The sequence below is a fragment of the Drosophila tropicalis genome, unplaced genomic scaffold (assembly GCF_018151085.1).
Source record: "Drosophila tropicalis isolate 14030-0801.00 unplaced genomic scaffold, ASM1815108v1 contig_878, whole genome shotgun sequence".
NCBI classification, from domain to species: Eukaryota; Metazoa; Arthropoda; class Insecta; order Diptera; family Drosophilidae; genus Drosophila; species Drosophila tropicalis.
Window position 1 is genome coordinate 891,708 of NW_027173374.1, and position 15,601 is coordinate 907,308.

General features: G+C 42.1%; 1 protein-coding gene across 5 annotated transcripts in view; it reads left to right on the forward strand.

Annotated features, from left to right (window-relative positions):
- The window catches only part of SKIP (Shal K[+] channel interacting protein), a 160,274-nt gene that overhangs the window by 44,982 nt on the left and 99,691 nt on the right, over positions 1-15,601 (forward strand). For all 5 annotated transcript variants that reach the window (XM_068301669.1, XM_068301670.1, XM_068301672.1 and 2 more), the window contains one exon: positions 2,430-3,268. In XM_068301669.1, coding sequence (XP_068157770.1) covers positions 2,909-3,268 — 360 coding nt within the window. In that variant the 5' untranslated portion in view covers positions 2,430-2,908. The remainder of the gene's footprint in view (positions 1-2,429; positions 3,269-15,601) is intronic.

The window sequence follows — 15,601 nt, forward strand, 5'->3', positions numbered from 1 at the left end:
GCAACAACTGCAAAAGCAACAAAAGTCAACAAATTATCATCATCATCATTGTTGTTGTTCGTTGTTGTTGAAGTTCAAGTTGTTGCTGTTGTTGTTGTTGTGGTCGCTGTCAAATGATGTTGCATTAAATTGTTGCCCCTGCTGCGCGTTTGCTGTGTTGGCGTACAAACAAACTTTGACCCCAAAAAAAAAACGAAAGATACGAAAGAAAAATTCAAAACCAATAGATTTATAAGTGAAAGGGTTTCTATTTTGGATTTCTTCCATTGCTTTATTACTATTTGTTCGCACGAAAATGTGGCAAGGAGGGAAAAGGGGGCCGCATGTCATGTGTCTTCCTTGTGGCATTTGCTGCACTGCACATGGCTTAATATAAAGGTGCGGCTGAAGTGGTTAACCCAAATCACATTGATTTTTTGAGAGCTTTCCAACACACACACACACACACACACAGACAATTAGGATAAATCAAAATATGAAATTGCACAAAAATCGTGTATAATAAAACGATATATCAATAAATTACTCAAAAAAACCTTTGGCAACCTTTAATGTCTATTTTAGTTTTTCTTTGAAAGAGTTGCAATCAAATAAATGTAATTTGTTAAATAAAATGCGCTATATTTAGTAACCTTAAACGAAACTATTACATTTAGATTAGAGTCATGTCGTGAATTATACCAATTTTTTTTTTTTTTTTATATGTTAAACTTTGTAATTAGTAAATGGGTTGTCATATAGGAAGTATTTTTAAACTACATAGCCTTTTTTTCTTAGGAGCGAAGTTTCATATTTTTAAGCGATTAATTTGTACAATTTTTGCATTAAAAGAGTTTTGATTAAGAAGGTTTTCTCATTACTTATTTATCTATATTAAAATCTATTTCTTGTGGTATTTTTGTTCAACAATATTTAACTTTATGATGACCTGTGACCTCTTTAATGCCTACAAATGTAATTGCTTTTCACTAGCTAGTTAAATCACTTTCTCTAACCGTTCGTATTTAACAAGAAGATGCACCCTTCAGTGGAGAGGAAAAAAAGCTTTATTCATTGACAGTTTTATTGGTGAATAATTGCTAATCATTAAACCATTTTGTACGGCATTTGTTCAAGACCATCCAAATGATTGATCTATTCAATATCAAAATGAAAATGAAACAAAACAGCTGCCAGTCAGACAATAGACAACGGACAATCAGACAATAGACGGTAGACAGAAGCGGCAACAGCAAATGAAGAAGTGAAGAGTGAAAAAAAATCAGCTTAGTCACACGGCTGGCAGGCCAAACAGGCAGACGGGCAGGCGGGCAGTCAGTCAGCACAAAGCACATAAATTATATGATATAGTCGTAGAATGATAGGTTGGGAGGAGAGTGGTGTTGAGGATGGGTGTTGGAGGTATGACGAGGGCGAGGCTAAGGCATTTTCAATGATTTCGTTCGACTAACCAATCAAGCAACCACTAAAATAATCCATTAAAGATAAACTAAAAGCAAACACTAAACTTTTGTGCTAAGCCAAGGAAAAACCGCAGCGAGAGAGAAACGGGAACGCGAACGCTAAGACGTACGCGGAAGGCAGGCAGCACCCACAAGCTGATAATCAATCATTTATCAATGAGGAAAAGCAACGCTATATGCCACACGCCCATAAACTGCACGGTGCACTGTTATGTTCCCCATGCATCAGTGAATATGTATGTGTGAGTGTGTGTGTGAGTGAGTGGGTGGGTGAGTGAATGGGTGTGCGTGTATTTGTGTATAGAAGCTTTTAGTTTGCGTTTAACGCCTCATAGATTCTCTAAAGCGTCAAGTCAAATGATGACGGAGAAGGGAGAGAAGTTCGCTACTGTAGGAGGCGGCTCCCACATGGGAACACTTCAAAGATGTCTATGATAAACTGATATGAATGCCTTCATGTGTGTATGTGTGTGTGCGTGCACGCATTATCCGCTTTTCGGCAAACCGCAAACCCTTACCTACTACCACTACAACCCCCTATGATAAGGAATTTCCCCATTTGCCCACCCCCTCCCTGTTACTCAGTCGGTTGGTCTATTGATGAGAACTAGGAATGTTTGTGTGTGTGAGTGTGTGTGAGCAACCGCAGTAGCTGCTGTTGGGTTTAATTAATTTTCTAGCATTTTGAATTTGATTTGAATCTTGACTGAGTTGCACTCAGGGCCCCGCGGGTTTGTGTTTTTCATTCACATTCACATTCTCTCATTGATTTGTTCAGATACTGATTTGAGATTCAAATCCAAGAATTATTCTGTGTGGGAACAACTTTTCTGTTTGCCCCATGCGGGTGGGTGATGAAATGGATTTGCTTTTTTCTTAACAATTGAAATTTATGCAATGTTAAATTATTTAAAATATATATTTTCACAGACTTTTTCCTCATTATCTCTCTCTTGTGTTTTTCAGAATGCTGCCAGTTGCCGACCTGAGAGGAACAACAATGCGGAGGAGCAGCGGCGAGTAGAGGATTGGCCGCTTAAAAATGAAACGTTATAAATTTTTACGAGTGTACATCGTTACGCACTGGCATTGAATTTTTACGAGTGTATATAATACCATACGCTTCGGAAAAGAAAGGCAGTTTAAAACAATAAAGAGAAAAACACAAAACAAACTGAAGTAGGAAAAAGGAAAAGAGAAGAAGACAGCAGAGAGAAAAGGCAGAGCTTAAACACCGACGACGACTAAAGGAAATTGCAAAGGGAGGAGCACACTAGTAGCAGCTTGGGCAAACGTTCTAAACACGTGACGCTACCCCCATACCATTGCTTGGTAATCGACGCCATTTTGTAACGGTAATTGGCCTTGCACACGTGAACAAGTGAATAAGAGTGGGCACGCCCCCTACATACCCCCCGCAGCCAGAAAGTTAACCAATCATAACGATGGCCGTTAGCAACATTGTCTGTGAATGGCTTCGTGCCTTGGGCTTGGCACAATATGCCGAAAGTTTTCTTGACAATGGCTATGATGATTTGGAGATATGCAAACAGGTCGGTGATCCTGATCTGGATGCCATTGGTGTGGAGAATCCTGCCCATCGACATAAGCTCTTGAAAAGCATACGTTCGCTGAGAGAGAAGGGTGCTGCCTCTGTATACTTTATGTTAAACGATCCGAACTCATTGTCCGGGAGCATGGAAATACTTTGTGAAACGCCGCCCAGCAATGAGCTGGAGTTAGTGCTGCGCGAACAGCTGGAGACGGATGGAGTGCGATTGACAGCGCATCCATATTCAACACCGGTAAGTCCATGTCACTTTATACACACTCAAACAAACACACACACACTCTGTATACACTCTGAAGTAGATGACTTTGATTGGGTGTTGTTAACCAAGGCGAAAGATTTAATGAGTACCAGTGTCACCCGCTGTGATTGTAATTTGCACTGATTGGGATTGAGAATGGGGGGAATTCGAAAGGCAGAAGAAGATTGGGGCCAAAATCATGGTAGAGAATGCCATTAGCAGATATTTTTAAAGCAATCTCAACTTTCATTAAACGTATTTCAACACTCACTTCAACACACACACAAACACATACAAATACGTATGTATATACATTCACACACTTGCCAACAGAGACAAGTTTCCAAGTTTAGCAAGCTTTTTATTACAAAATCCAATTGCAAACAAAACTAAAATTGCACTCGGATTCTCCCATTCTTAACACTCGGCTGCTGCAATTCATCCCAAAGCAGCCACCCACAACACAAGCGGGGAGTAGAATCAGCAGCTGCTCCTTGCCTCTCGTCGCATTCAATGTCAGTTTACATACTTAAATTAAAATTCTCGACATGCGAGGCACACACATAGTTAAAATGAAAAGGGAGAGAAAGAGTAGGAGAGAGAGAAAGATAAAGCAAGGGCATTAGGGAAGATAAAGGGGCAAAGGACGGACCGACCATTGCCAAATGTCAACCCCGGTCCACACACTTGACAGTAAAATGGAGTACATTTAAACGGCGGCAGCTTCAACTCCCAACGCCAACTCTAACTCCAACTCCTTATTCCAAATTCAGCTCCAACTCTCCAAACTGCAAAAACTCTTTTGACCACTGGCCAAACGGCTTTTATATATGAGGAGATAGAGTATATAGCAGCTTTTGGGGCTTTGGCTTTAGCTTTGGTGCCGTCTCGAGTGTCACGTTGCTGCCGGGCTTCCATTGTTCCAGCACCCCAGCACCAAGTGCCCAGTATGTTTGGTGTTCAGAGAGTTCTCTTCCAGGTAGGCGACATATCATGTGCCATTATGCATGTGAGTGAAGGTGTGTGTGTGTGTGTGTGTTTGTTACCAAAAGGCACCGACGCCTCATGCCTGGTTCCGGCTCGCAATTCCTGCAAATCCACTCGAGCAACGAGCAGCATTTAAAAAGAATGCCTTTGCCTTTTGCCTTGCCCTCTGCCAGCTCTGCGCATCTTTTGCAGCTTCAGTGTAATTAAAATAATGCCAAAGAGCAGACAAGCTACCCAAAATGCAAAAAAAGAAAACAAAAACCCAAAGAAGACATGAAAAACTGGCTACATTTGATGGACAACAAACAACCAAGCAATGGAAAGAGAAAGATGATGGTAGAGAGTGGCAGAGCATCAGGCTTAAAGCTTGCGTTGATTTATTATGCAAAAATATTTCGCAAGCTAAAATTATTACTAAAAACCAAAGTAAAAGAAGAAGAACCCAACCCAAGTGACCCAAAGGAATTTAGCACATCAATTCAGCAAAATGTGATTTATATATGGAGACAGGATTCGGGCCGTAAGCAACACAACATTGGAGGATCAACAGCAGCATCCTGTCCAACTTCGTTGGCGGCAAAGCGCGAGGGTTGAGCACAAATCACGTCATTGAGTTGTTTTCATCAAAAGGGCAAGCATCAAGACAAAAAAAAAAGACACCCAATCTTAGGTAGGGATAGGGAAACTGCTTCTCCATATGCTTCTTGATGTTGATGATGATGATGATGAGAATGACGAGATGATGCAGTCTTCTGGCTGTCTGTCTTGCTCACTCACTTCCCTCACAGACTCACTCACTCACTCGCTCATTCATTCATTCATTCGCATTGCCCTGTCCGCACTCCTTCCTCCGTTTACTGGTCTCTGCGTACGTTTTGTGTATTTTTATCCGAAAAACTATCTTGGCTGCCGACTGACGACGACTTCTTGCAGTTTTGTATCGCTTGCGTATCGCTTGGCATACAATTTTTATTTATTACTCATTCAGCTGCAAAATTGTTCCTTAATTGCCCATATCAGCTGAGAAATGAAATTTATTACCTGGCGTGTGTATATCGCCAGTCGCAGCCCAATGCCCAAGCGCTCCAGTGCCAAAGAGCGAACGGAAAACGTTGGACAACAGACAACGAGGAATGGACTTACGGACGAGTCCTAAAACTTTTGCTGCCGCATCATTATCAGTTTTGCAGTCCGTCCGCAAGTCGTATACTCTCCGTCGGCAGTTGGCAGTTTGAGTCTTACTGTCTTGCCAGGCAGCCAGCCAACCGGCCAGACAGCTAGCTAGCAGTTCTTTTCATGCCTTTCATCCCACTCTTCTTGATGTCGGCAGTCCCCTCCAGCATCTCGACATCATTAGTTTTGTGCGCCGTGCCGACAACGTTTTGTATATTTACTTAATATTGCAATGGTCTGTGAGCGAGTGTCCAGCATCGAACCAACGTATCCATGATGCTGCCATTTATCTCCGCTGTATATGTGTCTGTATAGTCCGCGAACGTTGGACACACACACACATACAATAGCAAACTTCTGTGATTTCTGATTTCTTATGCCAATTTACTGTGAGACTTCATCGTCGTTGTTATTATTGTAGTTGTTGCTGCTGTTGCCGTTGCTCTACATAGCCGGCTCATCCGTTGTGGCTGGCCTCATCATCATCATCAACTTTAGCATCGTCGTAGCCATAGATCAAAAGACAGTTTGCTTTAGTTTTACTCTACCTACCCACCTCTTCCGTTCCCCGAAGTTGTATAATTTTATTTTATGTGCCTTTAGCCTTGACCAGGTCAAGTTGTTTTGGGGTCGTCTTGGTCTCTCCCTGCCTTGGCACCGGCAACGGCATCAACATCGGGTCTTGGGGTCTAGATTTGACTCTGTGCCTGGACCTGACGGACTGTGGCCTGTCTGACTGACTGACTTTAAGTTATTTCTCCGCTTGGTTTTATTGATTTGTCCTCTTTGATCTTCTGCCTGAGCTGTGGCATGATTTCATTTTTATGAACTTGACTTTTGCGCATTTTCATTTCGATTTCTTCCTCTTCTTAGCCCGTTTTATGCGTAGCCTCCGACAAAGGAGTAGTAATTGCCGCAATTCAATTAGTTCAATTTCTGCCTTCTGGTCATTATTCTTCAATATTGGCAGTGGTAGTAACTCATTTTAAACAATAAATTATTGCAAACAGAAACAAAAAAATAAAGTTGCCTAATGAACACATTAACAATTCTTTACTTTCCAAGCTAATTTACCAAAACAAAAACCAATGGCACCAATTTGCATAGTTTAGCAATTGCTTTCATTTTGCCATTAAACTTAATCAGGTATTTAACACCAACAAAAAAGGTAGGAAGTAAAGTAAAAACAAAAAAAAAAAGGGGGGAAATACTGTGAAACCATTCATTGCTCATAAAAAATTAAAGTCTAATTGTAAGGGGGAGAACGGTAAAGATAGACCCCAAAACATAGTCGCGGCTCAACATTTTGTTCATTTATTCGTCCTTCGTGGACGACCCGTTCATGTCCGTTCACCAATCATCAACAAGGACCCTAAACTAAACTGGCAAACTCAAGCGCACAAGGGCAAAACCCTCTTCAAAATATACACACACACACACCAACAGAGGAGGACGCGTGCTTTTTAATTAATTTAATTGCAATTTAATTACGCTTGCTATTTAATTAAACACATTGGCAAAAGTGAACAAGCTAACGAGTCAACCAAAAGGCAGGCCAGGTCGGATTGGGCCAGGATTTCTAGCATGCAAAAGTTTTTGCCAAGCCGAAAATGAACGAGGGTAAACAAGGACATACAAGAAAAATAAAAATTGGAATAGTTTCGGCAACAATTGTGGCTTAATTAGACATGCAGTTCTTGGGGCGACCCCACAACCAAACAATGGTAATTGATTTGCCGTTAGATGGATTGGGAAGAGTTCCTTTTCAAGGAGTTGAAGTAGTTGGTTAGTTAGTTAGTTTGTTTGTTAGTATTTGCAGTCCGTTGATAATTGACGATTAATTTAATAGAATGCCCAAGTTGGGAGTCATCGGTCGTCGTCTTGTTGTTGTTGCTGTAGTTTTTTTTTGTCGGCATGCTCAATTGTGCGAAGTTATTTCGCATGCCGCGAAGTGGCACCAAAATGCTGTCGTCGCCTGTCTTCCTGTCGCATGTCGTCGTCGTCGTCTTCTTGGTCGGCTAGTTGGGATTCTAAACAACTTGCCACATGCTTGAAAAAGTTTCCGCTAACTGCCAGAGCTTGAGATGGGAAGCTTGGACTTGGCCTTACTTGGAGTTTATCTCATATTTCACATGCCGCCGCAATTACTGCCGCCACAGTGGCTACTTACTGGCGGATTCAACTTGCAACTTTGGTTCCTTTAGCATTGCACTATTACAACTCGTTGCCCAGTGTCAACTGCCTACACAAGTAGTGAGTATGGGCCTCCTCCTCTTGGATGTGGACTTGGAGCCTGGACTTGGTCTTGGTCTTGGAGCATGGACCCTGGGCAAGGAAGCTGAAGCTGCCACCATGTGCCGCCATGTGTCCACTGCCTTGAAATGTTTCATAAATACTTGCGCAGCTCGGCAACATTTTGCTTATAAATCAAAAAGTGGCCACGGCGGCAACTTGCAGCTCGTTGACAGGCGCTTATAAATCTTGTCGCGCACTTCTTTGCCAATCGCGTAGTTGCTGCTGCTGCTCCAGAGGGCCACTTGTGCGTTGTTGCATCGCATCGCATCGTATCGTCGTGTAACCAATTACAGAAACTGCAAAAGAGAAAGAGAGACAAGAAGAGCTTAGTCCTTGCTCCCTGCTCTCTGCTTTCGGCCTGCCTCTGTCCCTTTAGTTTTTCACTCTTTCAATTTGTTGGCCTTTTTGCTTAATATTTATGTTGCTGAAGTTCCTGGGCAGTGGGAGAACTGGGATAGCTAAACAAATCGCATTCGAGTTGACATAACTCGCTGTCAATGTGTCGTCTGCATGTCTCATAGTTGTTGATGCTGCTGCTGCTGCTTCGTTGTTGTTGTTGTTTTTGTTGTTGCAGCAATTACACATTTCACAATTGTGCCACGCTAATGATGGGAGTCCCACGTCCGAAAGCGCCGCTGACAACTGCCTAGAGATTTTCTGACATTAGCCAATTGTACAATTGCGTTGTGGATAGTCAGTGAAAGGCGGCCCGGCCTAGAGACTGACTGACTCTTCTGTCCTCTTAGCCACCAATCCTTCCTCATTCCCCCCACTCATGCCGCTGACTCAACTCTTGTTAGGGTGATTGTGCTGTCCGGCCTATTGATATGGCCCGTCGCTGCTAAATGTCAATTAATGTCATCAACCATTTTTGCAACGTTTTCGCTTTTAATTGGCGTTTTGACTAACCCGCCTAGATCTCCCTCCCCCCGCTATTCGACTCCCCTAACTTCCTAGCCCATTGGCTAGGAATGGTTGTTGTGGGCGTTGGTCAATAGCTCTCTTTCTGCTCTTGACTTCTCCAAGTCTGTGCTAATTTTTCTCCCTCTCTCTCTTTCTGTCTCTTCTTTTCCCTCTCTGTGCTTAGTTCTCTATTCATTGAAAAGCCAACTCTACATTTCCAGTTTCAATTTGTGAACTGATTTCTTTTGAGGAACATCTGCAGCAAGAGGCATCATTCAGTCAGTGGCAGTTAGTGAAAGTTGTTTACTTTACAAGCAGCTGCTGACACATTTTCCCCAAACCATTGAGTCCTTTTCAAATGCGTTGCTCTGGCTGCAGTTGCTCTAGTTTTTGGTCAAAACCTGGACAGCAGTAGCAGCAGCAGCAACAGCTAATTAGAGCAGCCAACGGGGTCTTCGTGTATAAATCAAACATTGCACAAGTGCATCATCAACACGATGACGTTGACAGGAGAGGTTAAAGAGGGGGTTTGGTAGTTGTTCCATGTTTGCCGTAATTAACAAGCCAACTGCAGCGATTAGAAACAAGTTAGCCCAAAAAAAGAAGGAAAATCCAAAATTAGAAAATGAGATTCTGCATCAAATACTCTGGAAAAAAGTCAAAGTTTTCAAATAAATATTAGTAAGACTTGAATAACTTTTATATAAATTTAAGATGAGTCATTTATAGCCTGATGTATCTTATGATCCCAAAAAAGAGGGTAAAAAGAAGACAGAAGTGGAGTTTGTAGTTTTGGTTGCAAACATTATGCAAATAGACATAGGCAAATGGTGCAAATGTTGCCTCAGGGCCAGGGAGAAATATATCGTAGCCAGCATCCGCAGCTGGAGAAGATCTGATTGCTGTTGAGTTGAGATTTCGTTGGTTCTTTTCATTTTTTTTTTTTTTTGGTTGCTTTGATTTGCCTTGGCCATGTTGTCATATTTTGCATTCATGCTGTGGAGTAGAACTAAACGACACGAGCATAAATCTCACTTACCTACAACTTGATTTACTTACTTACTTTATGGACTCTACACATACATGCAGGCACGCAGTCAGTCAGTCAGTCACCCAGAGTCAGTCTGCCAGTCAGTCATAACGAATGTGCCCTGTCAACATTTCAACTTTGCGCCATTTATGTTGGTCAACCGCCTGGAGTTTGAGTGCTGCAAGTCGTGGGTGCTCCCCCTTCTTCATCTTGCCTTTTTCTCAGATTTTGCATAAGCAGACGCGCTCCACCGCTGCCCTCTGGTTTACTCTGTGATCTGGAGGTCTTAACCGTAGGCGTAGATTTTTATTTCGGATTTTCTTCATTTCTTTTTTAGCATTTCTTTTTTTTTTTTTTTGGGTAGGTGTAGTTGTGCTTATTTCCTGTTTTATGTGTGGTCCTTCCAATGTGTACATTTGTATGATTCATTTGGCAATTTGAGACATGCGACATTTGATATAATATGTTGACTCTAAAATGTTGGTAAGAGTTTTGGATTTGAGCGATTGACTGGGCAGGGTTTGCAATGGCAAAAAGGAGATACTCATTTCGTTAAGACGACAGGGCCATTCATATGGCACGTTGGGGCCATAAACCGAAGTGGTCCGATTCATGATGGTAGCTGCCACACCTAAAGTCATCATCCATGCAACAAGCACACAAATCAATGCTTAAACATGCAACATTAGCCAATGGCAAAAGAGAGTCTGTAAATTGCAACACCTGCAACATTTTATCACCTAGCAAAAGCAATTTGGAGCACCCACACACACACACACCCAGCAAGAGAGAGAGCAATGGAAATTTAGTTGTTAAAGTCAAACAATTTCCACAATATTTCTGTGCATAAATTGCTGTCGTCACACAAAGAAACAGCCGCAGCAGCAACATCAGGCAGCAACAGCAACAACAACAACAAGAACAACCTCAATCGTCGTGGTTGTCGTGCCTTGCCTTTGACATTGTTGCAAATATACGTTGCATCCGTTGTTGCAACAACTGTCGCTGCAGTTATTCTTGCTGTTCTTTGTTGCGGTGGCGAATGCTGCTGCTGCTGCTCCCCATTTTTTCGCTTTTGCTCTTTCTCCCTGTTAAACAGACCCCCGACCACTCGCAGTTTTGGGTCATAAATTTCAACTGGGCGACATTTGGGCATTTTTCCTGCATGTTGGTTGGTTGGCTGGCTGGTTAGTTGCTTCAAGTGAATTATGTTTTACAGACGCAACAGCAATGCAATGCAATGCCATGCGTCTTGGCCCTTTATTTATTAGTATTGAACATTTTGCCGGTTAATTACTTACTACAAACCGAACACACACACACACAGCAAGTGGGAAGCAATTCCATCATAAATGTCATTCACTTGCATTTCAATCTAATTATTGGGAAATATCATCAGTCTGTGGCAGGTCTTTGGAATATTACATTTTAATTAGCCCACGCCAGTAAGTAAGATTCTGCCTTCTCCCCCTTCCATTTCACATATACTCTGCCATGTCTTTCGGCTAATCTCAATTGCATGCTGCATTCAGTGGGGGTATTCAGTTTAATTAATTTTGCGTATGCCACGCGTGATGAGTGTCCAATATCCGCATGCAATCAAAACTGTAACCCCAACTGTAGTAGTGTAGTATAGTGCGTGCTTAAGCGGCGCCAATGGCCAGTGGAGAGCAGGACATGCATCCATCCATTCATTTAGCCAGAGATCACCAAACATCCCCCTTGCTGCTCGCTCTCCTTCTCTTCTCCACATTGCTCTTATCTGGCTCTTTCTCCTTGGGCAATGCTTTGAAGCGCGCTCATCAACGGGTTTTCGCAAGCATATCAGTTTTCATAATTGGCACTGCCAGTCCTGGACCAACCTGGTCATCTTCGTTCCAGTTGTTGTTGTTGTTGTTGTTGTTGTTGCTGTTATTGCTGGGCAAACATTTCATGTTCATGCTTCCCACTCAAGTGGACATTTGAGCCTCCTTTGGACGTCGCAATGTCTGTCCATTGGTTGTGCTGCTGCTGCCGCTGCCGCTGCCACTGCTAAAGCAATGTGTTGTATGTATTTCTGTGTTGTGTTTGTATCTCTGCTGATATGTGCAGCATCATCACCTCATTTAGATATGCGATATGCAAAGCTTTGGCTACGCTTTACAGCTTCTCCTCTTTCTGTTCTCTCTCGTCGTTTTCATTTTTATTTTTGTTCCATCTACATCTGAGAAGTAGTCATCGTCGTCGTAGTCGTTGCCTTTGCTGTTGCTGTTGAACTTGACCCTGGGGCTAAGCCAATGCAGAACATGCGCCTTAAATACCCGGCGATCCCATACCAAACGGACAACGTACAACATACAACATGCAGCAACGACGCTTCGTCTGGTCGTTGTCGGCCTAAGCAAGCAACCAACCAACGCATTGCACTCAATGAAATGAATTGGTTGACATTAGTAAGCATACGACTAGTTGTTGTTCCTGTGGTTCTTTATGCATTACATTTTACAGCCTAGAAAGAGAGAGAGAGAGCGAGAGAGACTCTTGCAGCTAAAATTATGTATATACATGGGAGAGGACCCGATAACTGCCCAAAGGCAGAGGCAAAAGGAGGTCGAACCAAAGGCGTGAGGATTGAGACAACGTTGTGGTCTTAGCTGCCTTTAATGGGTATATATGTCGGATTGTTTAAATGCGAATTGATATGGCGAAACAGCGAAACCTTTAAAAAACCATAAGCTTAAGGTGCGAATGTTATAAAAAGATAAGAAGGACTGCAATCGAATGAGTGTGAACGATGAAAACGAATGAAATTATATGGGGAAGACATGTTTTTATAGATAAACTTTAAGCCCAACATATATGCACATAAAAAGTTTAAATGTTTTAATTAAATTTAAATTAATCTAGGCAAAGTTTTCTAAAATTGATGGGTATGAAAAAATTAAGCAATTTCCATTAAAACATGATGTAATTCATTACCAAAAAAAGTTCCTAATTAACTCATCCACAGTTTTACATGTAAGGCAATTAACGCTGATTTTACATATGCATTTCTATGTATGTATATATATGTATGTAGGTATGTATTTCTCATCTGTCATGGCCTATCAAAGAGTTGTCCCTTTCACAGCTGTCTGAGCCGCTCAACCCAATTCATATCAATTTCCATGCCGCCCATTTCCACTCCTCCATTTCGTCGTCATCGTCGTCGTCGTCACACATTCCCAACACTCAGCGTTAACTAATTTCGCATGCCGTGGCAAGCAGCAGCACTTCATTCCCAAGCCCCCAACCTCAACCCAACTCAGACCAGACCAGTCCAGACAAGACAGACAAAATGCATAATAACCCCCACAAGTGCTCAGTGCTCAGTGCCCAGTGTATACATATACATATATATGCTGATGCTCAACCCAATTTCATATAGCGCGACAAAACTCGCAATGGGGATCAGTTTGGTCCGTCTATCTGTCGGTTTGGTTGTCTGGGGGGGCGGGTGATATGCTACTACTAAGTATATGTATATCCGCAGTTTTGTACAAATGTTGAAACGAATTCGCCGTGGCGCACTTGTCTAAAATGACATAATTTACGGCATAGCGCAGTGTACATGTGTACGTATGTATGTGTGTATGGCACCCCGACCCCAAAGCACCCGTTACGCCCACCCAACTGACATCGCTAAAAATTATAAATAATATTTCACTTGTACGAAATTACCAGAGAGCAACAGCGAAGCCCCACGCATATGAATATGGGAATGGGATATATGTACATACATATATACAACATATATGAATATGGGAATATCAGACTTATTTCGTTTTTTCCCTCTCGCAACATTCGTATTCATAAGGCAAATACATTTTCTTGACTCTTGCCCGACTTTTGCCTAGTCCTCCTAGTTCTTCCATCTGTCTGACTGTGTGTCTTGTCTGTCTGTCGTGCTGTCTGTTACGTCTGCTCTTATTGCCAAATAAATTCGTGCAGCAGCGAAAATGAAATGTGTAAAATATGTTGAACGGCTGTGGAAGCAAGCAGCCAGCAGGAGGCTGTTTGGATGGTTGCTTGGTTGGTTAGCAAACCTCTATTCCTACGAAACTAACTTGGCTTATATACATGTATGTACATACGTATGAATGTATGTATCGAGGGACAGAAAGAGAGTCGAAGTCAAAGGCATTTTTATATGGTTTTCACTTTTCTGTTTTTGTTGCTTGCTGATTGTAGTTTGTGTGTAGTTGTAGCTGTAGTTTGTTGCCGACCCCAGTTCGGCCTTAATTAACTGCTTATGAATCTGCATATGCATTCGTCGTTCCATCCTCCTCCTTCCCTTCACTTTACTATCCACTATCTTCTTCACTGCTGTGTCTGGTGTAGGTGCTGGTGCTTGCTACAAAAAAAAAAACAGGATGCTCATTTAAATATTTAATGAAGTGCTGTGTTGCAGTTTTGTTGTTGCTTTGCAAACAAACAAACCAAAAAAGTGTTTATATATATATACATAAGAAGCAGATGTACAGCAAGCTCCAAATAAAGTGAATAAAGTGAACAGTAATCATTAAAGTACTGGAATATTGCTAGGTCTTTTTAAAAATAATCTCAATTAAATCTTCAAAGTGTTTACAAACTCATCTTAAAAAGCTAACTTTGTTTTTGTTTAGTGAGTTAATCCACACTATTGGGTACTCACTGTGGAATGCTTAAGAAGGCAGGCAGACAGTGAGGCAGCATGCTAATCATGCCATGGTACATGTAACAGTTTTTGTTGCTTTTTTTTCTCTTCTGGAGAAGTTTTCATTTTCATTTTGCCTTTTTCCATTTTTTTTTTTTTTGTTTTTTTTTTTTTTTTTTTGGCATCTACTTTGAGGGCGCCTTTTTGACCCATTTTATCAGGACTCTCTTTAAACTCTAAAAATGCGACGACCCCGCCCAAACCATTTCATGTTAATCTAACCCCACCCCTTGAGAGGGTTGTGTTGTTTGATGTGTGGCTTCGTCTTGCAGGGCACGTCTTTAATTAGAAAATAATCGCAAACAGGGAGCGACATTCAGGAAAATCAAGGAAAAAGGAAGGGTAAAAGGAAAACCAAAACCAAAATATACACAGACGAACAAAACACACACTCACACTCACACACAGAGAACGAGAGACAACAAATGCTGGACAATGACGTTGTGGCAGAGATGATGATGAGGCGCCTCAGCCTCAGTTGATGGACATGTTGCTTGCTGTGCTAACTGAGCGGAGCTCGTTCAAGCCTTGACACATGCCAAAACAGGCAAACTATGAGACAGCCTTTTTTTTTCTCTCCTGTTTTGTGTTTTTTTCTTCGATTTTTTTTTTTTTGTTTGCTGCCATTGCATTACATGGACATGCCTTCCATTTCAGTTGGCAACACCTTTCAGTCAGTCAGGGGCGTCAGTCATGGCCTGGCCTGGCAGCATCGATTCGATTGTGGCCGTGTTGTTGTGGTTGCCCATTGTCTCCATCATCATCATCATCAGCAGCAGCAACAACAGCCACAGCCACAGCAACTTGGTCTGGCTTTCGACCGCCTACACAGCTTTGCTGATTTTTGCAAAATTTATATTACTTCTGAGAGACGGAAGACAAAGAGAGTGAGACAGGGAGAGAAAGAGAGAGTGGGGCAAGTTTTTGTGGTTTTGGCAGCTTCAACGGACCGGACCGCATGTTGTTATCATGTGACATATGTGCATCAACGCCCCATGTTTGGCTCAATACACAGAAACTGAAATACAGACCGAATCAGAGTCAGAGTTGGAGTTGGAGTAGGAGTCGGCGACCAAGACAGAGGCTGTCAACGCGCCCAATGAGACACCCATTGATAGATAGGGAAAACAGAGAGGTGAGAAAGAGAGAAAGACACGAACGGAGATGGAGAAGAAATTTATGCTGACAATACAGTGTTTGATTGGCAAATGGAAGACATCACGCG